Here is a 24,308-nt window from a genome sequence, read left to right as displayed (position 1 = left end):
TATATTTTCTGCTATTCATATTCTTTTTTTCTTGGTCTAATAACATCAGTAAAAACACTGTGCTCAAGGTTTGTTTTTTTTTTTCTGGCTTGTTTTCTAATCTTTTTTTTTTTTTTTTAACATCTTTATTTGAGTATAACTGTTTTACAATAGTGTGTTAGTTTCTCCTTTACAACAAAGTGAATCAGTTATACATATACATGTGCTCAAGGTTTTGTTAACAGTGCTGTCCCTCAAAATTATGTGATCAAGATTATATAAGTTTGAGAGGGCCTATCATTTAGTCACAGTAATTGTTTCATTTGAAATATACTAAATTGGCAGAAACAAATGAATGATCTCATTTTTGAAGCAGAGTGTTTTAAAGATGGCTTGTATACCAAGCAATTTGGTTGGTGCATATTTAGTATGTTTAAGTTAAAAATACAAAATGAATCATTAAACCAGAGTTGTTTTTATATATATATTGATATAGTTTTTGTCGTACATGCTATACCTGTGTCCTTCAGTTTTGTTCTTCTTCATAATAGATTATAATTGTCCCTGTTGGAAAAAAGACATTCTACATGAATTTCCAGGAACTTTAGTTAAATCTGTTGCGTCTGTCAGATCTGTTTAAAAACCAGTCTATTCTATTTTTAGTCATTCTCATCTAGTCTGTCAGATTAATGAATGATGGCTTGGGATTCATGTTGTAGCCTAATTTCACACACTTTGAAAAGAACTTTCTATTGATACCTAAAGGATTGGCAAGGCTCCAAAGGCACCATTTCTAATCATCTGAGTCTACAATGCAGAGTGTATTATTTGTATTAAAAATCATGTGTTTCTTTACCTCAATATAGTAACCAAAAGGCAAATATACCTTGGAAATCTGCCTCCTGGTGGTTACTTGAGACAGTTGAAAATAGTAAGTTAGGAAATGAGCTGGGATGTCTTTTTAGTAGCTTATGTCCTAGGACAGATGGGAGACTGCGATTTCTTACTTGGTTCTCTTCAACCAGCAGTGGGGGGAGGGATGCTGGGTTATACACATCTGTCCCTTAAGATGAGGTGTCCATGTGCTGTTGCACACACTCCTTGGTATAGGGCATGGTCTTTAGAACTAGGACTTGAGCATGAATATGATAAAAATATGAAGGAACTCATTAACAGATACTACAAACACTTGAATCTACCAGCAGCTTTCTCAAACCTGTACCTAACACTTAACTTGTTATGCAGCCTTGGTTTTGATTTTGCACGTTTGCATCTGTGTAAGTGTTGCTCCAATTGCTCACACCTTCAGCAGTGCATCTCCACCTCCAAATTGTTATAGCTGGGCTCAGTAAAATCCCCATCTGTGGTATCAGTATTTGCTTTATGCTGTAACTTGTGAAAAGCTGACGGCAGGTTTTAGCACCAAATAGCAGTAGGAGGGGCTCAGCGGCTGATACTAGGATTGTAGCAGTTTGTACCCGACCTCAACTGGTGCCAACCCACCTCTGAAGAGGAGACTCTCTAAGAGAAGCGAGCAAGAATAATAAGGGGTCCTCGAGGGAGAAGAAGGCTAATTCAGAATTCTGCCTACAGGTTAAAGCAGACCCTCTCTTGACTCTTTAGACTTTAGTTTAAGCAGTTTTGCATTTGCAGTTTTTTTCTTTCTCCTGGTAATCGAAACAAGAACCTTTGGAAATTGTCCTTATACACGGCTTGTTCAGGCAGATTCTCCTTCAGTGTTTGTGTCTTTCTTGACATCATTAATCAGGTCTACTTATAGTGTTCTTCTATAAGTAGAAGATTTAGCTGCCTTAAGTATCCAAAAAAAAAAAATTACAATCTAAACTAAATTATTTCAGAATAAGATGCTGATAATTTACTTTTTTCAGGACAAGTGGAAGTAGATGTATGAAGAAATAATCTGAGACTGAAATAGAACTTGAGAGCTAATTATATACTTAATTTTGAATTTATAAAAATCGGAAAGTTTCTTATCTGATGATAAACAGACAGTGTAGTGTTAGAAGATGTTTTTGTAGAAAGTGCTTTTTGTTTGGGAATATACTACAAAAACACTATTTAAATATGGTGTTACATAACAACCAAAAAATACATTTTAGCAGCTTTATTTTCATCCTTAACCTGAAGTTACTTGGAATAATTTTGCTAACAATTTTAAAACATCTGTATTTTGCAATTGAAAATGACATCTTAAAATTAAATTTGTACACTTGGAAGGGCTTAACTTTAGACAAACTTTGCAGTGGTAATATTTTATAATCTTTTTTAAAATCATTTTAGGAAATTAAAGAGAGTGAGTTTAAGGGGATTCCAATAAGTTACTTGGAGGTTCATCCCAATGGAAAACGTTTGTTAATTCATACCAAAGACAGTACTTTGAGAATTATGGATCTCCGAATGTAAGTATATTTCAGTATTTGCAGGTTAAGTGCTCATAGAATAAGTAATGATTTAATTCATATTTATAAAGTACAGCTGTGGTTCCCAACTAGAGAATTTTGTCCCTCAGGGGACCTCTGGCAGTGTCTAGAAACACTTTTGAATGTTTATTTCAGTATCTGGTGGATAGAGATCAGAGATATCACTAAGCATCCTGCAGTGCATGAGAGAGGCCTCTGCAACAATTATCTGACCCCAAATGTGAATAGTTCTTAGGCTGAGATGTAGTCTATTGTTTCTTATTTTCACAAAAAAAAAGAAACTACTGCCATCGAATATTTTTTATCTCTGTGATGTTGGTTTAACATAGTATTATGATCTACTATCATGCCTGAATGAGAGGGCTTTTGATTCATACATCCTTGTTTTTCTTTTTTGTTTTATTTCTAAAAGAGGCAAATGAAAAGAGATATTCTTAATGTAAAAGGCAGAAGCAGAGTTCTAGGAAAACCAGCATGGACTTCTGGTGTGCTTTGGTTTTGATGTTAAAAGTTCCTGTAAAACCAATGAGAGAAGGCTATTTTATTAAATTTCATTATTGTATTTAGAAAGGCAAATGTGGTAATCCAGGTTAGTTTATTCTGCAATCATCACTTTAGGGCTAACCATTAAGCCCTTCAGTATTTATGTAGAACGTTTGAGACGCTGGCATGGGTGCTGTAGGAGAATGATAAGCAGAATTTGTTCATCAGGAATTTAGTTGTACTAGTTGTACTAGTTGTACTACCTCCAAAATAACATACGAAACACTTAGGCTACATTGTGAGATCTTCAAGGACTGGAATCTGCTTATTCTTTTTCTCTATACATTGTACCCACGTCATACCTAACAGATAGCAAGTACTCAATAAGTATTTTTAATGAGTATAAATACATAATAAAAGGATTGTATTTTTCATGGCAACGGTAAAGCTGATAGCTATAATATAGTCTCCTGCTAAAGGCTCTGTGGGAAGACTGGTCTTTGAGCTCAATCTTGAAGGATGGGTAGAATTTAGACAAGATGGCAGTGTCCTCACTAGGGTGGAAAACGTGAAAAGCCTGGAATAAAGTTTGGAGGCAGAGTGAGTTAGTCTGTATGAGCATGGGTTTCTTGCTAAGGAATGCTGAGAGAGAATCCAATAGAAATTAGAGCCAGCCTTTAGAAGACCAGGCCTGCAGACTTTGGTTGTTCTCTTTTTAAACAGTATAGTATTCAGCCTATGATCATGCTTGGGCTCTAGAGGAAAACTGCTTACAGTCAAATACTGCCTGTTCCACCCCTTACTAGCTGATTAATCTCCCTGTGTCTCTCTTTCCTCATCACTCAAATGGAAGAAATAATAATATACCATCCTCATAAGTGTTTTGTGAGGAATAAACTAGTTTATACATGTAAAGTACTTAAAACATTAACAGACATAGCAGAAGTGTTTGACCCAGTAACCTTAGGTTTAGTTATTTATGTTAAGGAAATAATTATGAGGAAGTACAAAAATATATATATGTACACAAGGTTGTTCACAGAAATCATATTCATGGTAGGGGAAAGCTGGAAACATCCTAAGTGTTATCCAACAATAGAAAATTTCTTAAGATACATTTAGACAATGATATAATATATGCCTATTAAAATGATAATGCGTAATCTTTATTTTCTGACATGGTGGCCATTATTCATGATTCATTGTTGACTAAAAAAAGCAGATAACAGAGCAGTATATGTAATATCTTCTCTGTAAACCAGGGATGAATAATAATAGTACCTACCTGGCGCATAATAAGCACTAAAACAGTGTTAGCTGTTATTATTCATAAGTTAAAAAGCCTGGAAGGTTATATACCATATTTAATAGATGATTCAATGTTTTGTCTAATATTTCTGCAACGATCAAGTATTCATTGTTTGATTTTTAAAATTTATCACATGGAGAAAATATAAGAATATAAAAATTCTGTTCATTTCTTAGTAACCAATACAAATGCTACTTCCAAAGTAGTCTTTTGCTCCATAGCTAGAAATCGTCTCTCTTATCCAAATCTGAAAAGTACTCTTTCTGTTCTTCTTTTGTGGCACTTTCTACATCCACTTTATATTTTACTTTAATGCATTTCTTCTCTCTCCTGCTAAATTATAAGCTCCCTGAGCTCTGGGACTATCTCTTCTTTATTCTGCATCCATCATAGAATGTATCCTGCATAACAGATTCTCACAAGTTGTTTGTTAAATGCAAATGAAGTATTTAAAAGTTTTCCTACCACCAGTCTTTTAGATGGGTAAGACAGGTTACATTTGTAATATCTTTTTGTTTCTAGATTAGCAGCAAGGAAATTTGTAGGTGCAGCAAATTATCGAGAGAAGATTCACAGTACTTTGACACCATGTGGGACTTTTCTCTTTGCTGGAAGTGAGGATGGTATAGTGTATGTTTGGAACCCAGAAACAGGTAAATAATATTTCATTGAACTTAAAAGAATTTTTTGTTTTGTTTTTGATGAAGTATAAAAACTACCATTTTATGGAATAATTTTCAAGGAAATTCTGATTTCAGGTTCTCAGTTATGTTTTTCAAAATTGGAAAGCTGATAATGGAATTCAGCTGCAGTCTAAATTTATATTAAATTCTGTTCTTTATGGTTTTGATATCTTCATGGATTTAGAATTTCATATTGTAATTCAAGGTTTATTCTTCCCTTGCTGGTAATGAGATATTGTTGATCTTAGAGAAGTGTTTAATGAGGACTGTAATACAAAAGACAGTATTATAAACTGAATTTAGAGTACAACTAGGTATACAAATGGTTAACCATCTGCATTTTTATTAGAAACAAACAAACTCCTGTCAGTTTTGGATGTTTGAAATGTAATAGAAATTTTACTGTAATTCAGTTTTTTTTTCAATAACATAAACTATTATATTGGGCAGTTCATTTGTGCTCCACCTTGCTTTTTAAAAGAAAAGGCAAAACTATATAAACATTTTTTTTAGCAGTAGAAAGAATTTTATAAAAGTTACTTTAAAATTTCTTTAATGAGGGGCTTCCCTGGTGGCACAGTGGTTTAGAGTCCGCCTGCCAATGCAGGGGACACGGGTTTGTGCCCCGGTCTGGGAAGATCTCACATGCCGTGGAACGGCTGGGCCCGTGAGCCATGGCCACTGAGCCTGCGCGTCCAGCGCCTGTGCTCCGCAACAGGAGAGGCTACAGCAGTGAGACGCCCGCGTACCGCAAAAAATAAATAAATAAATAAATAAATAAATAAATAAATAAATAAAATTTCTTTAATGAGCAGTATTTGACTTCAGCTTTTTATTTTCTTCATCCTTCCCTTTAGGCATTTCTGACTAGTCAGTTCACTTACAGTTTTTGGGGTTTTTTTCATACTGTATTTTGATACTTCAGCATCAGTTCATAAGTGTTCATAAATCTCTTTTCCCCAGCAATCCATGGAACTGGATTCTTTGCTTTTTGAGTTCTGATTTTCAAACTTAAACTTCTGCTGTAGGCCTCTTTTAGTCATTAATAATCATATGCATCTTTAAAGCAGATGGTATGTCAAACAGCCTCTGGAAGAAAAATAGAAAAAATTAATTCCTCACTAAACCTCTCCCAACCAGAGTTTCTTTAGTTTTAATCCTGACATTCCTCCCCTAGTTCTCCCTGGAGTTCTTTGTTAGTTGGCATTTGCTCAGCTCTGTCAGATCTCAGAGTCAGGTCTCTACTTCCAAGCTCTTTGTCTTTATTTTGTGCCTTGAATACCTCCGTGAAGAGGTTGAACTAAGAAGTAGAAAAAGGGCCAACAAAATGAAAAATAAAGATAATTATTTAATATAGTGGTACTCAAGTATTTATAAGTTTTTAAGGTGTTCATGTAAATAACATGAGCTTTATCATTACTTACTATAAATCTTTTTTAATACGCTACAGAGTAGTCTTCTAATGAGAAGTATCTGAGATGGTACAAATTATTGAATGTCTTTTCTTATTTAGGAGAACAAGTAGCAATGTATTCTGACTTGCCATTCAAGTCACCCGTTCGAGATATTGCTTATCATCCACTTGAAAATATGGTTGCATTTTGTGCGTTTGGGCAGAACGAGCCAATTCTTCTATATGTTTATGATTTCCATGGTAAGTCCATCACTTGATAAGAGGAGAATATTTAGAGTAACCTTTACATTTAGACTGAACCAGAAATTATGAGCTCTGTGAAAACTGTCATCCTTTGTATTAACAAAGCTCTCTTGAATATACTATGAAAGCCAAGCAACTTAAAAAGATCATATTATTATTATAACATTTTATTTTTCCATGAGCACTATTATTATGGAGTTTAAATATCAAAAGTACACATAATGGTTGTGCTCTTATGTTGTAATCACAGAAAGGTAGTCATCACTTCCTTTGTAAATCAATTTAAATAAATAAAATTCACCTAAAAGTTATTTGGAAATATGTCTAAATTTAAAAGATAAATAACATTTAGGAAATACGGATCTGTAATGTTTTTTACTTGAATATTGAGTTAATTTCCTATTCTTTGTGTTCTTTTTTACTAAAGCACATAGTTTAAATAAGTTGTAATTTTGAGAGTTTCTTAACATAAAAAAAGGAAGGCAAAAAAATCAAGCATCATTGAAAATGAGATCTGGAATTAGAAATCTAACGTCTTTTTCTACACTACAATTACACTATTCTATAATTTTGGAAAATAAAAAGGAAATAAAGACTTTGGACACATTTTTCAGAAATAGTATGGAATTATTAGAATTATCTGGATTTATGCTATTTTTCATATATTTCTTTAATTTTTCTCCTGAAATTAGGATTTCATTGTTCTGCATGGTATTGATAGTGCTGACAGTCTCAATATTGCAGTTCCATTTTCTTCATATATTAATTATTGTACAAAAATAAATGGTTTTTATTACTCTCTTTGCTTTGTTAAGGATATCATTCATTGTTTTTGCTAAGCTAAGATGGCTTCCGTACAATGTCATAAATGCATAAATATGCAAATATGTATACAGGTAACATTGCTGTGGAACTATCTAGACAGAGTGTTTTAAGTTAATGAAATGCAAGTGGTTAAGCTTACCGCATTAATACAGTGTGAATTGGTTAATGTTTGTGATAAGTGCTAAGTGTTAGACAATTGAGTTAAGCTCTAAACCTGAAGTTCTTGATCACAGTATGGATTTTATTATGCCTTTACAGGTGAATTGTATTAGAAACTAATGTGTAAAATTGAGATTTATCCTGTTTTAAAGAATTTTACAAAGAAGAAATAATAAATTTCTCTGGCACATATTCAGATTTACAGAACAGTATTACTGATGGTAGAATTGTTAAACAACACAATACCACTTACTATTACAAACAAATTTAGCAAAAGTAAACACTGCCTGACTATGGGAAAAGAAAGTGGATTTCTCAAATCATCCAGTGTCCAAGTTTGTTGTCTACTTGAAACATATGTCCTGGAACAGGTCTTTCTTTTATACACTTTAAATCTTCACAAAAAGGAGAAGAGTTATACCTAATTACTTTGTAATGGGAACTGTTACATAGGAAATAGGCACTCAGTTAATTTCCTCAAACTCTTCAGAAGTTTCACCACAGTTTTCATTGAATTTCTGTTTTGCTTTTTAGGCTTTTGAAATGTTCACTACAAAATGCAATTTAAAGCTCCAGTCTCATCTTTTTTCTTTAGTTTATTTTTTATCTTTGATAGAAGTTCATCAGTAGATTAGCCCAGTTAGCTTTGTCCATTTGGTTTTGTGACAATAGACATTTAGACTAAGAAGTCCATTCTAGAAGCATATGTAGAAGAGCCAAGTGTTTAGGAGTTCAGAGACATTAGTTTTAGGCTCAGTTCTGTTTCTTTAGTGGCCTTGCACAAGCCTCTTGCCTTCCTGAAGCTCCATTTCCCTATCTAGTAAATGGTCCTACAACTACTATCTGTCCTACCTAAGAGATTTTTTTACGAGGGTGCTAGGAGACAGGGACTGTGAAAGTACTTTGTAAGTTGATAAGCACTATAGTAAAACAAACAAGAGATAAAGTGAGTTGTTACCGTGCTCATCCAACCTGTATACACTTGACTCTATGGGAACTTATGTTTTAATATGCTGATAAGCCTCTTTGTGTGGAATGAAATGGAAAAAAAGGGTTTTTTCCCTTTCTTTCACTCTTTCTGTTGGTCAGCCTTTTCCTTTGATTTATTAGAGTGTGTACCTTTCTACGTCAGTTGTATTAGAAAATAAATGCATAAAGTTAAGAACATTATGTTATGTCCACAGTATCTTAATGTAAATGAGGGATTTCTGTGAGTGTTTTAGAAATATAAATGTTTAGTTAATACACATATTAAATAAAAATAGTTTGTGCAGTGTATTTAGAACACAATTTTTGATATACTAACACACCTTTACAAACAAAACTCAAAATGTTTCAACACATTTTCCCAACTCTTTGCTGCCGATTTTTAAAAAGAAGCAGTTTAGGAAAAAGTTACGTGATCTCAAGCAATCCAAGATTTCACACAGTTCTTGTGAATGGTATATAACCATGAAAAAATGAAAAGTTGTTTCAGACTCTAAAATATTTTGCTCATTAAATACAGGCCAGAATCGTGAAGTCTTTAAATTTTTTCAATGAAAATTATAACATTTATTACTGACCTGTTATACCTTTGCCTTATATTTTATTTATCTTTTAACACAGGACTATTTTGCTCACACTTTCTTGTCTGAAAATAAAGTTTACAAGTAGTTTTACGTAAGTGTTTTAATGGTAAAAAGTTTGAAAGATACAAAACAGTTACGTGAGTTTTTAGATAGTATTTATCAGAACAGCTGATACATTTAGGCAATTTTTAAGTAAAATGGAGTAAGCTCTTTTTTTTATCAGTTAAATAACCTGTGAATGAGACCACAGTGGTAGCTAAATGTATCATCCATCTTTCAGTTCTAGCAAAATCTGTGAAGAGTCAGCAAGCGTCTTTCCCTATTAAGCGTGTGTTCAGGTTGTGGTCTTTTGGGTCTTTCATTCTACTGACTTTTTGCTTTTTTTGGTAAGAAATATGATTTTTACTTTCAGAAGTCAGTTTTATTTGCCTGATGTTGAAAGGGTTAATCATCTAGTAATACAAAATTTAGTCACAGTGTACCACAAATAATGTACTTTTAGGATTCCCATAATAACAGAGTACTAGTCAGAGAAACGGCTTCTAATGAATTAAATTTATGAAGCTAGACTTCAGTAATTAATGTTCTGTTATTAATCAATACTTGTCTACCTCAATCTCTAGGATCCTGTCTACATTTAATGATAACTATGTCTAATACTTACAAAACATTTTCCATGCTCCTGGTACTATTTTAAGCACTTTACCCATATTTTTTAAAGTTTTCATAGTAATCTAATGAGATAGGTATTATAATTATCCCCATTATGGGAGCCAGGACTAGGATCCATACAGGCTGGACTTGGACTCCATGTTCTTATTTGCTACACTAAACTGCCTTTTTAGCAGATTTCCTGAAATATTAGCTTTTGATGGTCTTAATATGCAAACTTTTTTTTTCTACAAAACCATTTATTCTATGCCTGTCTGTGGAGTATACGATTTCTTTATATTGTCTATACTTTGTGGGAAGCAGAGTTGGAGGCTTATTTGTCTTTTTATTACTGGTACCCAGTCTGAATACTGGCACATATTGAATATACATGTAGTATTTTAAGCAGGATCAAGTCTTAATTTGGGAAGTTCTCAGCATTATACGGTAATCCCAGGTAATGAGTCTAATTTTTCACTTGGTGGCAGTATCTCCTGTGAATCAGTATTAACTCTGGAGTACTTTTCAGTTATAGTGTTTTAGGCAAAACATATCTTCATTGAGCATTTATTGTGTGCCAAGTTGAACAGTGCTGTGAAATCCAGGAATCAGAGCCATGCTCTTTTCCAGTCTTTTGTGCTTCCTAAGTAGTTAATTAAACCTCTGGGAGAATTTTAGTTAAACTGAAAAGCAGTCTACCATTGACACTAAACATGATTTTATTTATAGAACTCATATTTATTAATGATCACCTGCATCGTCATTGTTGATAGGTTTATTTTTCACATTGTGACATGTTTTACCAGAATTCAGGGCGATATATACCTTTACATTCCTATAACTTGCTCAGTATCAAAAACCCCATGGTGTTTACAAGGCCCTATGTCTAACATCCTACCTGTTATATTACTGATGTGCAATAAATACTTGAAATAAGAATTTAAAATCCCATAGAATAGCATTTTCCCCTTACATTTTATAAAAATATAGAATGAAAGGCATGATCAGTTAGTAAATTTGGGGCTAATAATGATAGTGGTAGTAGTAGTAGCTAATATTTATCAAGTATTTATGCTATCAAGAATTTATTTAGTAAGTATCCCCTACTCTCATGAACATTTTACATGCATTATCTCATGCAGTTCTCCCAAATCCCCACAAGATAGTTGCCATTATTATCCCCATTTTACAGATGAAACTGAGGCACAGGGAGCATCAAGTAATTTGCCTGAGGTCACACAATTGGTAAAATGGACAACGCTTGCCAGGCTGTCTGACTCCAGAGCCAACTCTCTTAAAACATTAAGCTATCTGCCACAGCTACTTATTTAGTCTGTGCATTTCCCATTTCATGAAGTAACTTAAGAAGGTAGCCAAATATACCTGTGGTGAAATGTAGTGTTTGTTTTCAATTTTAATATTTAGGAAGACCCCTTAAGAGTAAAAGGAGCTTTGGTTGTCTAGTATCATTATTAACTGTTCACTCCTTTACAAATGTTGGTGGTAATTATAATGCATTAAGCCATTATATTCTCAATATAGTCCAAAATATGATTTTCCTTTATTATGTAATATCAAATTTTAACATAACTACTTGTACAATATTTTTGCAATAAGGTAACGTCTAGTTGAAATAATTTTAACATCTGTAGTTGTATGTATAATTTAATGGTGTTCTTGAAGTACTAATTATGAATGTTTCAAAAGCAAACTCAGATGTTGTAATCCTCATACTTGGATAAGACTTAAGCAGTAACATATATAACTGATTGTAGGTTAGAGTTTTCGATATCTATTATTAGCTTAGTAGGAGAAATTGAGATAGAAATGCCAAATTTTAAGACATACTGAAGCCACCTATTTCTTGGTTATATCCTGAAGCATCTGTTTTAATATTCCACACATGAGGGATACTCTGAAAGCTTATGTCATTCAAGGATTCAGGATGTATGGAAAACGTAGTCAACTTAGTGGCTTTGAGCACAAACCAGAGCCCTGAATTCCTCATCCAGGCATTTTCTTATGCTTACATTGGTGCTTTTTAAAGTGCCCCCAGGGGACTTACCTGGTGGCGCAGTGGTTGGGAATCCGCCTGCCAATGCAGGGGACATGGGTTCGAGGCCTGGTCCGGGAGGATCCCACATGCAGTGGAGCAACTAAGCCCATGTGCCACAACTACTGAGGCTGCTCTCTGAAGCCTGTGAGCCACAACTGCTGAGCCTATGTGCCACAGCTGCTGAAGCCCACACACCTGGAGCCCATGCACCACAACGAAGAGTGGCCCCCGCTCACTGCAAATGGGGAAAGCCCACGCACAGCAACAAAGACCCAACACAGCCAAAATTTAATTAATTAAACAAAAATAAAGTGCCCCCCAAAAGAAAAAATGGTACAGTTCAAAATAGACAACAGTGTGGAGGGAAAGACTGAAGTAGGAATTAGAGCATTTGGGTCCTAGACAAAATGCCATCACCTTCTATTTGACCCTGGTCAAAAAATTTATCATTTCTATATCTGTTTTTTTACCTGAAAAATTAAAATAATACCTGTTCTATTTTATCTCAGTGTTTTATCAAAGGATAAAGTGAAACTAGAAAGCAAGGCATGGAGCATAGATAAATGAAGCAGGCTGCAGTAGGGAAATCCTAGCTATTTTCTGTAGCAGTATACATGTCCCACACTTTCAGTTGAATAGCGTGATGTGTGATGATTGATAATGGAGTAGGAAATCAACAAAACTACAATGCATGTACTTCAGGGGATTTGGAGATAGTTTATTATATTTTTGATGTTCAACTAACAGATTTGCTGAATGATGGTAGACCCTCTCCCATTTGGTTGGCTATGAGACGTGAGTCTTTTACACTTTCTTGTATAGCTTTTTGAAGTTTTATTAGTGACACTTTATAAGTTCTACATGACATATAAAATATTTCAAGAAATACAAGATTATGAACAGGCCCTGAAATACACTCAGGCTACTAGAATTGAAGTATAACTCAGTAGAGCTTCTTTGATCCATCGACGCAGTTTCTTAAGATTCGCTGAAGCGGGAACAAGTCAGGCCCAGTGAAATACAATAAAAAATTATAAGCCCTTGAACATTCTTGTCTTAGTTAATTTGGACTGCTGTAACAGAATACCAGAGACTAGATGGCTCATAAACAACAGAAATTTCTTTCTCACAGTTTTGAAGTCTGGGAAGTCCAAAATCAAAGCACTGACTCTTTGTCCAATGAAAGCTCACTTTCTGGTTCATAAACAGCACCTTTAGCTGTACCCTCACATGGTGCAGCTAAAGACCCCACTGGGGTCTTTTTTATAAGAGTACTAATCCCTTTCATGAGGGCTCTGCTCTCATGACCTAATCACCTCCCAAAGGCCCCACCTCCTAATACCATCACCTTGGGGTTAGGATTCCAGCATAGGAATTTTAGGGGAGCACAACATTCAGATTACAGAGGTTCTCTTCACACCGCAAGTGTGAGAGGAAGAGAAGGAGGGTGCTGCATAACTGCTGAATGCTAGGAAACTAGAGCAGTAGACCTACCAGCTTACAGTAATCATATTATAATTAGAAATAGAAATTTTGATAAGTAAATTAGGTATCCAGTAAGATGACTATACACAGTAACAGGGGTATGTGTAATAGCAGATCTTGACCAAAGGTATTAAATGTTGAACTACAAAGAAATATTACTGTTAATGTAGTGTAAGAAAAAGACCATGCTGTTTTTTAGTTGTACTTTATTATAAAGTCAATAACGTAAGTACAGATAGGTTTTAATAATAACAAACCTTGTATTATTTTCAAATGCAGAGGGCACAGAATTGAAATATCTTATTTCCTCCATTCTTCCTCCTATAAAGATAAAGATCTCCTGAGGAAAACCACATTATTTTTTTTATAATTGTTTAAGTCCAGAACATACACAGAAGCACTGAACTTACTATATAAATCAAGAAAGAGTGTCAGTTATGAAAACATTTTAAGAATTTTTTAAAATTGTGTAAAGTCTAGAATCTCAAATTACAGGTGATAGTAGGTAAATTTAGAAGTATTTTGATGGATATAGGAAGGAAAGGAACTTGCATTTCCTTTAAGCAAATGTAGTTGCCACCTCTGTGTTCTCAGCACCGTGTCCATGGCTCTGCTGTACCACTTAGCACATAGCAGTAATTTCTTGTTCACCTCCAAAACTTTAGACCCCCCCAGAGCGGGGCAGTGTTGTATTCCCGGAGCCTGCTCTAGTGCACTCCTCTAAGAGTCATGAAAGGATAGGGATGAGACTTAAAATTGTGAGTTTTAAACGTATTAGTTAGGTTAGAGCTAAGTTTTAAACATACAAAGTTAAATTAGTACAAGGAAGAGAAAATGACTAAGTGAAGAAATACAGTTACCTAATTGCAACATCATTCTCTAACCATGGCCTCCATGAAAATGATTTAGAAACCTTTGAACTGTTAGAAGCATAGAGCTTGAAGGAATTTCAGAAATCATCTACTATAACCTATTTTACAAGGAAATGATCTGTATAGTCTTATTACACAAATAGGTATTTGTGGAGGGCTGGAGAGGGGAAAGAATGCAAGAACTTGATAGCAGCTTGTTTGTAGTTTGTAGTATCTGAGAAACTAGGTCTTTATGAATATTTCTTTTATGGCTGTCTTCACAGAGCTAGAGGTGCTAAAGGTAAAGTAGGGTGTTAATTTGCCTCCTTGAATTCCAGTCAGATGGCTTTTGTATAGAAAATTCCCTTTAGACAACAGAAACAAGTATTCATAATTGTTTGGGGTTTATTTTTGTCATCTGCATCCGTTTAGGCCATTTTAATCTTTTCTGAAAGGCATCCTTAATGCCTGGAAAAATAAACAGATAAACATTCAGGCAATTGCCTTCGGTTATTTTTTACTAGTTAAATAAATTTCCTTTTTAAAAAAGGAAAATAATACATGTTTAGCATAGCATATTACTTAGAAAATACAGTTTGGCAAAAAGGAGTAAGGTAAATACCGAAATCCTACTGTCCCTTATAACTGTTGCTTATATCAGCCTCTGTGCTTCTAACGCATACTCATCCACTCAGGGCTTGAGGTGAAATTGTAGTTGTGTATGTGGCAAGTACAAAAACATAGGAAGTCAGAAAATGCCATGAAATAGTTAAACCCAGTTTTACTTTCCATTCATAGTAGCAAAAACCAATGAAATGTTAAGAGGACAATTTTGAAAAGCAAATCAGGCTAAGATCATGGAACGTGATTTTTACGTGTTGATTCATTCATCCCTGACCCATCTACTAAAGTTAAACCTCCAGTCCATTGAGCACTCTTTTTTTACAGCTTCAAAGTTTCTCTTTTTTCTTTAAACAATCTTTTATTTGAAGTAAATAAATGTTCTGAGTGCTATGAAAAGAAGACCAAACTATATACTGAAAAATAGTAGTCAAACCCACAAAAATCTAAGTGTACACACAGCTACACTTCCATCTGAAAACAGTAATTGGTACTGGCGAACGTGCATCACTGCAAGGGTGGGTTGTAAGCAGGTCTTCTCCCTCAATTACGTCCCCTGGTTCTTACCACCATCAAGGTCTGCAGGGAGAGAGCCCCAGTTATCATTGAGCTGTTCTTCACTTAGAACATGTGAATGAAGTAGTACCTGAATATAAAGATCAGAGACCTAAATTTTTTTGTAGGTGCTATTTCAAATTCATGCTTCGTGAAACCAAGGTTGATAACTAAAAAAAAAAAAAAAAAGTGATCATCATTTTGTATATTCATTTTATTGCATTATAAATGTTTTTCTTCCAATTAATATATTATGAACAATTTTCTATCATGATAATTATACATCTGTACATAATTTTAGTGGCTGAATTCCCTTTCTTTAAATGAATACACCATAATTTATTTAAACAACTATTGTTGCATAATTCCACTGTTATATGTTTTTCAGTATTTTAAGGAACACTTCAGTACACATCTGGCTACCCTTACTCAGTTTGTTCCGTGGGAACAAATATCTTGAGGTACAGTGGGATAGTTGAACCAGCAATAAAAGAAATATCACTTTCTAATTTGCCTTTTTCCTCTTATTTCTTCCTTAATTAGTAGTGAAGTTGAATATATAGTTCTCCTTTTTGTGAATTTTCTATAATGGTCATTTGCCCATTTTTCTGTTGGATTATTCATTTTTAATTGATTTTATGGGGACTCTTTGAATATTAACTCCTGTCACTTTTTTGTGAGCAGTTTTATTGAGGTATAATTGACATATAATAAACTGCATATATTTTAAATGTACACCTTGATAAGTCAAGACATTTATATACTTGTGAGACTATCACCTCAATCAAGGTAATGAACACATCCATCATCCATCCCTCAGAGTTACTTTGTGCTCCTTGGTCATCTCTCCCTACCTCCCCCTCCTGCCAGACAAACACTATGAATTAATTTACATTTTCTAGAATTGTATATGAGTGCAACAGTATATACCACGTACTTTTTTTGATCTGTCTTCTTTCACTTATAATTACTTTGAAGTTAATCTGTGTTTTAGAGTTTATCAATAGTTCCTTTTTATTTCTGAGTATTATTTTATTGTATTGATATATCACAGTTTGTTTTTCCATTCACCTGTTGATGGGCATTTGGGTTTTATCCAGTTTTTAGCTGTTACAAATAAAGATGCTGTGAATATTCATTTACAAGTGTTTGTATAACCATATGCTTTTATTTCTCTTGAATAAATACCTAAAAATAGAAGAGCTGGATCCCAGCGCAGACATATGTTTAAGAAGCTGCCAGACTGTTCTCTAAAGTGGTTGTGCTGCTTAACCTTTCCACCACTAGTCTGTATTTCAGTATCTCCGTATCCTTGCTAAATTTGAAATGGCCAATCTTTTAAATTTTAGCCCTTGTAATAGGTATGCTGTGCTATTTCATTGTAGTTTTAGTTTGCTTCTCCTTTATGACTAATGATGTTAAGCACCTTTTCATGTGCTTATTTACCATCCATGTATCTTCTTCACTGAATCATCTGTTCAGATCTTTTGCCCATTTGTAAAACTGGCTTGTTTGCTTTCTGATTATTGAATTTTGAGAGTTAGGTTTCTTATATACAAGTGATGCTCTATCAGATATATGATTTGCAAATATTTCTCCCAGCCTTTGGCTTTTCTTCTAATTGTCTTAAGAGTTTGAAAGAACAGACATTTGAAATTTTTATGAAGTCCAAAATTGTCAATTTTTTCTTTTATGGATTTTTAAATTATATAATTGTATAATCAAGAAAATACTATTTTATTTTATTTTATTTTATTTTTTTTTTGCGTTATGTGGGCCTCTCACTGCTGTGGCCTCTCCCGTTGCGGAGCACAGGCTCCGGACGCACAGGCTCAGCGGCCATGGCTCACGGGCCTATCCGCTCCGTGGCATGTGGGATCTTCGCGGACCGGGGCACGAACCCGTATCCCCTGCATCGGCAGGCGGACTCTCAACCACTGCGCCACCAGGGAAGCCCGAAAATACTATTTTAAATGATTACTTTAAATTTTTTTCTCCTTTGTACTTACAGGCATTTAAAATTTTTCAAATTCATTTATTTAAATGATCAAATGAGATAATGTATGTGAAAGCATCCTAAAAATCATAAAGTACAATACAGGTGCTAATACCTTTGTCATCGTCGTCATCATCATCATCAAAAGCATTCACCCTGGGCTTCCCTGGTGGCGCAGTGGTTGAGAGCTCGCCTGCCGATGCAGGGGACATGGGTTCGTGCCCCGGTCCAGGAAGATCCCAGCGTCTGGGGCCACAACAGTGAGAGGCCCGCGTACCGCAAAAACAAACAAACAAACAAAAAAAACATTCACCCTTTGAGCCATCTATATTCCACTCTGGGGTATTAAATCCAAAGAAAGGATTCTTTTAAAAAATAAATTATGAAAGTACTTACGCATAGCCTATAATGAGGGAAAACAGAAAACATTGTAACTATTTAGCAATAGGAGAATACATAAATAAACTATGGCGCTTCCTTAGATGAGACATTGTAAAGCATTTATAAATGGTAATTACATAGTTGAAGAAATATGCAAAAACTTACATTTAAATTGGAAAACTGTTCAATTGTTTACACTATGATATCTTACATAAAATGTATATATGAATAAAGATAGAGGTATGAAGATATGAAAACAGTTGTTTTAAGGAAGTGGGTTTGTGAATAATTATTTTTATTGTTTTTATGTTTTCTTTAATTCTATTATATTATGCCTTTGATTTTTTATATTGTGTTTTCTGTATGCATCTCTTCAAAGTTAGAGTCCCCTTCCAATTTGTTATGTTTACCAGACCAAGATACTGCATGGCCTTCAAGGCTCAATTATACTGCCTGACATGAAGTTATCTATGAAATTATTATATTTCCTTCTTTATGGTTTACAGTATTTAATAATTTCACATTTTGTTCATCATGTTGTATTATTATTACCCAGTATTTAAAATGTATTATGTACTTTCTGATCATTCCTTTAATGCTACAATTTCATGGCTTAATTATTTCATTATGCTTTTGCTGTGATGGCTTGAACTAATTATGGACTAATTTTTCCAGTTGCCCAGCAGGAGGCTGAAATGTTCAAACGCTACAATGGAACATTTCCATTACCTGGAATACACCAAAGTCAAGATGCTTTATGCACCTGCCCTAGACTGCCTCATCAGGGCTCTTTTCAGATTGATGACTATGTCCGTACTGAAAATTCTTCAATGAAGATGCAGCAAGTGAAACAGAGGATTGATTCTGTCACAGTATGTTTACTTATTTTATGCAGTTGAGAAGTTGGAAATGTTAAAACCATTTCAATTCTGTTTTACATTGCCGTGCCAATAAATATTAACTGAACGAAGTAGTTACTTAAAACTAGGCTTTCTTATACTTTTATAGTTCTTTTCTGGTACTTGTTCTAAAATCACTAACTGCAGTAAACAAACTGAACTTAGGATAATCTGTTAGGCTTTCCTGACTTGATATCTCTATAAAGATCAATGCAGGGGCTTCCCTGGTGGCGCAGTGGTTGGGAGTCCGCCTGCCGATGCAGGGGTCGCGGGTTCGTGCCCCGGTCTGGGGGGATCCCGTGTGCCGCGGAGCGGCTGGGCCCGTGGGCCGTGGCCGCTGGGCCTGCGCGTCCGGAGCCTGTGCTCCGCAGCGGGAGAGGCCACGACGGTGAGAGGCCCGCGTACCACACACACACACACAAAAAAAACCAATTAAAAAAAAAAAAAAAGAAAGATCAACCCAGGACTTGTTTCTCTATTTTAAAATATATGTGTGTATACGCATATATACAACATGCAGACATGCACACACAGCAAATACCAACCTGGGAAAATGTCTACATAAAATATATAAATGGAACAGCCTTCTTAATATGCAAGAATTAAATAATAAAGAAAATAGTGAGACTTCAACAAAGAAATGGATAAAAGAAAGAAACATGTACTTTCAAAAAGAGTAGGTACAAATGTCTCATAAGCATATTTTAAAGTTCTGTCTCACTTCAGAGAAAAGTAGTGCCACAGAAACCAGATATTGCCTGTAAAACTGGAAAATAGATGATGAAAATCAGGACGAGGATGCTTGGTTAAAAGTCGTGTGGTATTCTGTTGGTGGTAAATTACTATACAGTGTTTCTCAAAGATAAGTGGTAAAAGGTGTTGAGAAGCTTGAACATCCTTAAAAATACTTAGGCTCTTTGACCCTAATTGTTCCCCCTTGTGGCACAGTGCCTGGCACTTAATAAATATCATCCTTTCCCCTCCTCCTTCGATAGGGATATTGACCAGTTTAAACCCAACGTAGGAGGAACTACACTGAGACATCTTTTAGTTCTGACTGTACTTTCTTCCTCTCTCCTTTCCTTTCTTTAGAAAGTTAGAGAGTGTGGGGTATACCAGAGTGCAGATCACTCAGACAATGGGTTCAGCTTTAGTTGGAATATGGGGGAAATTTTTTTATATTTCTCAGTATAAATTTTAGAATAATATGACTATAAATTAATATTTCAGTGTTGTAAGACTTTATATTTTAACATTTTAAAATAATTGAATAATGAATGTGTTCCAGATTTTGAAAGGAAGTATGAATAGATAAATGGAGTTCTAAAAATTAGAGAAAAATATTTATTCACTAGGAAAGAAAAATGGTCCTTGTCTAAAATCTTGCATGGCAAAATGATTTCATCTACAGACTTAAGAGCAACTCACAGATATATAAAAACAAGTTTCCTACAATCTGTCAATCTTTATGCTGTAAAACTTAACATCCTGGAATCACCTTGGGCTTGTAGCTTTTCTCCTGCATCATCTTTTATAGCTGTCATCCTCAGATAAATGAAAGGAAAGTAGATATAAAAGAGAAATAAAATCAGAAAAATATTTTTTAAGATATGAAATCAAAGGCAAGGGGAAAGTAAATTGATAATTTATTATAAGAGAAAAACTTGTTTCTCATAGAAACATTGATTTATTTAGCTTTTACTAAACTTTTCCTTTTAAAAATTACACTTTGGGATTGAGGTAGATTGAGGCTGCCTTTGGAAATGAAAGCTTTGTCTATTTGCTGTGGTTTTTGAAAAACCATATATTTCCTGTGTTAAGAGAATTCTCTGAACTTTTTTTTCAAATGCTATCTGCAGTGTATTTTCTCTGAGAATGTATGTAGTATATCTGGGAATCAAAACAAAATTGTCATCTTTGTTCCCATGGAAGCTCCATTCTTTTTATGTTTTGCAAGCATTTAGGTTGACTGGATTCTCACCTTTTGTCACAATGCCTTTTCTCTTGTTTCCTGAGCTGTGTTTTGGTAGACCCTAAATTCCTTTTCCTGTTAGGTTTGTTACTTAGTCTAAAAGGCTCTGTCACTGGTCTTCTATGTAGAAATCTAATAGAGAAGACTATATTACTTCTATATTGTAGAAGACTGTATCCCTGGAGATACTTCTTTCTTTATAACCACAAAAGGAATGTTTTTCTGATAAAATACAGTTCAAGTTTAGGGTGTGATTTGTGTGTGTGTGAATTGCATAATAGATTCAGTTCCTCGGGTATTTCATAGGTGTTTACTCATGTATGAGAAAAGGATGCCAAAAATAGATAATTTTCTGTTCTTGGTAGCTTTATCATTTACTCATAATAAAACTCATTTAACTATTTCGTACTTAACAGAGCCGACTTTGTGCTACAGCTGCAGCAGTACCTAAAAGGATCTGCAATCCAGATAAGACCTCACGGGTAGACAGTATCTTGAGAGCAGTGACACAACTCTTTCTAAGGTTTCAAACCCAGAAATTTGGTCTTATTAGTGTATCCAGAGCTGCTCAGAATCTGGGGTACCTGGTAATAGTAAACAGTTCCACAAAAAGTTGATTTATAAACTTAAACATCTTATAATGGAAGGTATACCTCTCCAGCTGCTTGAGCACTCAAGACCACTCGCCCTTTTAAAAATTAACCTGATATCTGGGTCGGTGATCACAGAGCTGATTGTTAAGCAGAGTCATAGGAATAGGGATTGAATGGGTTTTTAAATGTTTTATGCCAATTCTGAAAAAAAGATTAATTTTCTCTACCCCACAGGAGATTTCATCGTATGATAACTGGTGATAATTAACATCTGTTTAATTATGAGTAGAAACTGACATAATGAATTCCTGGTACTGTGCTAAGTGTTTTACGTGTTCACTGTATTTAATCCTCAAAACCGTCCTATAATGTGGATCCTAGTATATCCCCATTTTACAGAAGATGATGTTGAGGCTTACAGACATCAAGCAATATGGCCATGGTCACACAGATGGAAACACTGGAGCTGAGATTCAGTCCAGGCAATCAGAATCTTATGCCCACAGTCAGTTTTACTGTCTCCTTTTAGTGATTGAAATTACTAATATCCTTTAGACATAGTCTATGTCCCTTAGAAATTTCTGGATTAAAAAAAAAGGGCACTCTTTCAGTTCTTTTTTTCTAAACTCCACATTGATTGTTACCATTTTTTCCTAGTGCTGTACTAGGTTGGTGATATATGCTGGTTAACCTTAATTGGACTACAATATTATTTGTGTCTCCCTAGCAGCAAATTTACAAGTCATGTATTTTGTGTTGCCTTTGACTAATTTCTTTTTCAAAAGTGACTTTTTCTTGGCCTTGTGCCATGAGTTGTAGGCAGTCCCCTTCTGTAGCTCCTCCAGTCATATCCTTTACTCCTCAGAAGTGTTTACGATTAGATTTCCTCTGAAGTAAATTATTAATTTGAGAATATATATGTATGGGTATTCTTATTTATAGAGATAATTATATACTGCAGTTCAGAGTGTGTCTTTTAGATATGTTAGTGTCCCAGTACAGAATTTTAGTGTTTATGCTAAGTTTACTGAGGAGACAAATTTTTCTTGAGGCAGTTACATGTGGACCCTCCAGAGTCTTGTTTGTCAGTGCCTTTTGCTTTGGCAAACCAAAATCATGTCATTGAGTCTTTTAAATTTATTCTCTTTCCAGCTTATTGGAACAGTGCAGAGTGACACCTGCAGGTGATAGATTAAAAAACACTCTCCCAAATGTTGATTTTGGTTATTAAGAGATTAATATCTGAATGTGTTAAAAAGAGTTGATATTTTATTAAATGAAATTATGAGTATTTCTTTACTTATTTTATCCTATTTCTTTTAGGAGGTGATACGAGCCTGTGATGCAAAGGTGAGTGGTTTTTGTTGTTTTTGAATTTTATTTTATTTATTTTTTTATACAGCAAGTTCTTATTAGTTATCCATTTTATTCATATTAGTGTATACATGTCAATCCCAATCTCCCAATTCATCCCACACCTCTCCCCCACTTTCCCCCCTTGGTGTCCATACGTTTGTTCTCTACATCTGTGTCTCTATTTCTGCCCTGCAAACCTGTTCATCTGTACCGTTTTTCTAGGTTCCACATATGTGCGTTAATATACGATATTTGTTTTTCTCTTTCTGACTTACTTCACTGTGTATGACAGTCTCTAGAGTGAGTTGTTTTTATTACCAGGAAGATAACTTTAGTTTCCATTGTGATGCACCAAAGAATTGAAATGTACCATTCATAGTTGTAAGAGAACTTTTACAAAGTTCATCTGATACATATCTTCTGCATCTGAGCTCGAATTTATCAAGGAATCATAATACTGGCACCTGAGAATTCAGCAAGTAGCTTCATACTTTTGAAGATTTAAAAATATTAAGTGATTGGGATATACTTTCAGTAAAGGGCCAGCAAGATCATTTCCTTCTCTGAGAAAAATATTATACTTTATAGGTAAGAGACAGCAATACAGTTCCAATGGGTGTATGCTGAGTAAAGTGTATAAGCCTTAAAATAAATGTAAGCCACACATAAACGGCAGTGATATATTGTGCTGATAATACTCTGGATCATTTATACCGTGTTTCATACTTCCTTTCGCATTTAACTATATAACAATCCTGAGAGACAGATTAGATATTATTGTTATTCCAATTTTAGAAGAGAGGAAACTGAGGCTGAGAGAGGTTAAGTGATTTGCCCAGGACCCCAAAGTTGGTCTGAAAATGGAGGTATACAGAAAGGCCTTTGATTATTAATCAATTTCAACTAAATTGTATCTGGGATGCTATCAACACAACAGCTTTCTTCTCTACAAGCAAGGTTATTTTATGTACAACCTTTAACTCAGTTGTCAAGAAAATAAGTTTTATTTAAAAGAATTGGAATAACACCACATGTTCATCCTTCCCTCTTATTTTCTTCTGTCTGTTCCTGAAATTCAGTTGACTAATTAGACATCCGTTTATTTATCAAATATGATTATATATGTCACAAAGTGAAAGGTGAGACTTCCAGAAAGGAAAGAATTAAAGTGGTATTAGTATATTCGAAGACTGCTTTATATAATGTCAGTGCAGTGGAAATACTGTTTTTACTTAGTAGACACCTCCTACCATGTGGCAGGTGCTTGGAATACAGAAGTAAGTAGGCTATTGTCTCGTTCCACATGGGGCATCTTATGGAGGAAATGTGTCAGAAAACACTGGGCTTATCCCATCACTGAGCTGTCCAGTATCAGTCAGGACCCATCACTTTTTTACCTAATTATCACAAGTCAACAGGAAATAGAATATAGACAAGGGGAAGGAACATGGGGAAAAAGGAGAACAAGCTATATTCTGACTTAGGCTGCAGATGTTCAGGAAACTTGTTCCTGATAGCAATGATTGGTGTAATGATTGTAGCTCTAAGATTACTAAATCTTCTTAAGTATGTATAGAATATAAAACTGGAGTCAAAAAAGTAGTTTATCCTCTTGATTAGCAGTTCAGAGCTATTTCTCTTTATTTTAACACATGTATTATGTACCCCTCTTTTGTAATGCTGTCTGAATGTCCAAAGGGTAAAGTGTTCTGCACTATTTGGCAAAAGGCTTTATAGAGAACGTCCTCTGCTATTCTGGAAACTTCCTGAGGGTGGAGGTTCATT

At 34.6% G+C, this 24,308-nt stretch overlaps 1 protein-coding gene across 22 annotated transcripts in view; it reads left to right on the top strand.

Moving 5' to 3' along the window:
• Positions 1-24,308, top strand: part of AHI1 (Abelson helper integration site 1) — a 320,407-nt gene that overhangs the window by 53,224 nt on the left and 242,875 nt on the right. For 21 of the 22 annotated variants that reach the window (XR_010836054.1, XR_010836052.1, XR_010836050.1 and 18 more), the window contains 5 exons: positions 2,281-2,399; positions 4,735-4,865; positions 6,409-6,549; positions 18,379-18,575; positions 22,491-22,517. Coding sequence is in view for 11 of the 22 variants with exons in the window: in XM_067010849.1 (XP_066866950.1) it covers positions 2,281-2,399; positions 4,735-4,865; positions 6,409-6,549; positions 18,379-18,575; positions 22,491-22,517 (615 nt within the window). In the remaining 11 variants the exon portion in view is untranslated. The remainder of the gene's footprint in view (positions 1-2,280; positions 2,400-4,734; positions 4,866-6,408; positions 6,550-18,378; positions 18,576-22,490; positions 22,518-24,308) is intronic. The other variant, XM_067010855.1, reaches the window with a different exon arrangement.

This window comes from Kogia breviceps, chromosome 13 (assembly GCF_026419965.1).
Source record: "Kogia breviceps isolate mKogBre1 chromosome 13, mKogBre1 haplotype 1, whole genome shotgun sequence".
NCBI lineage: Eukaryota > Metazoa > Chordata > Mammalia > Artiodactyla > Physeteridae > Kogia > Kogia breviceps.
Note: the sequence above shows the minus strand (reverse complement) of the source record. Positions and strands in the feature narration are given on the sequence as shown.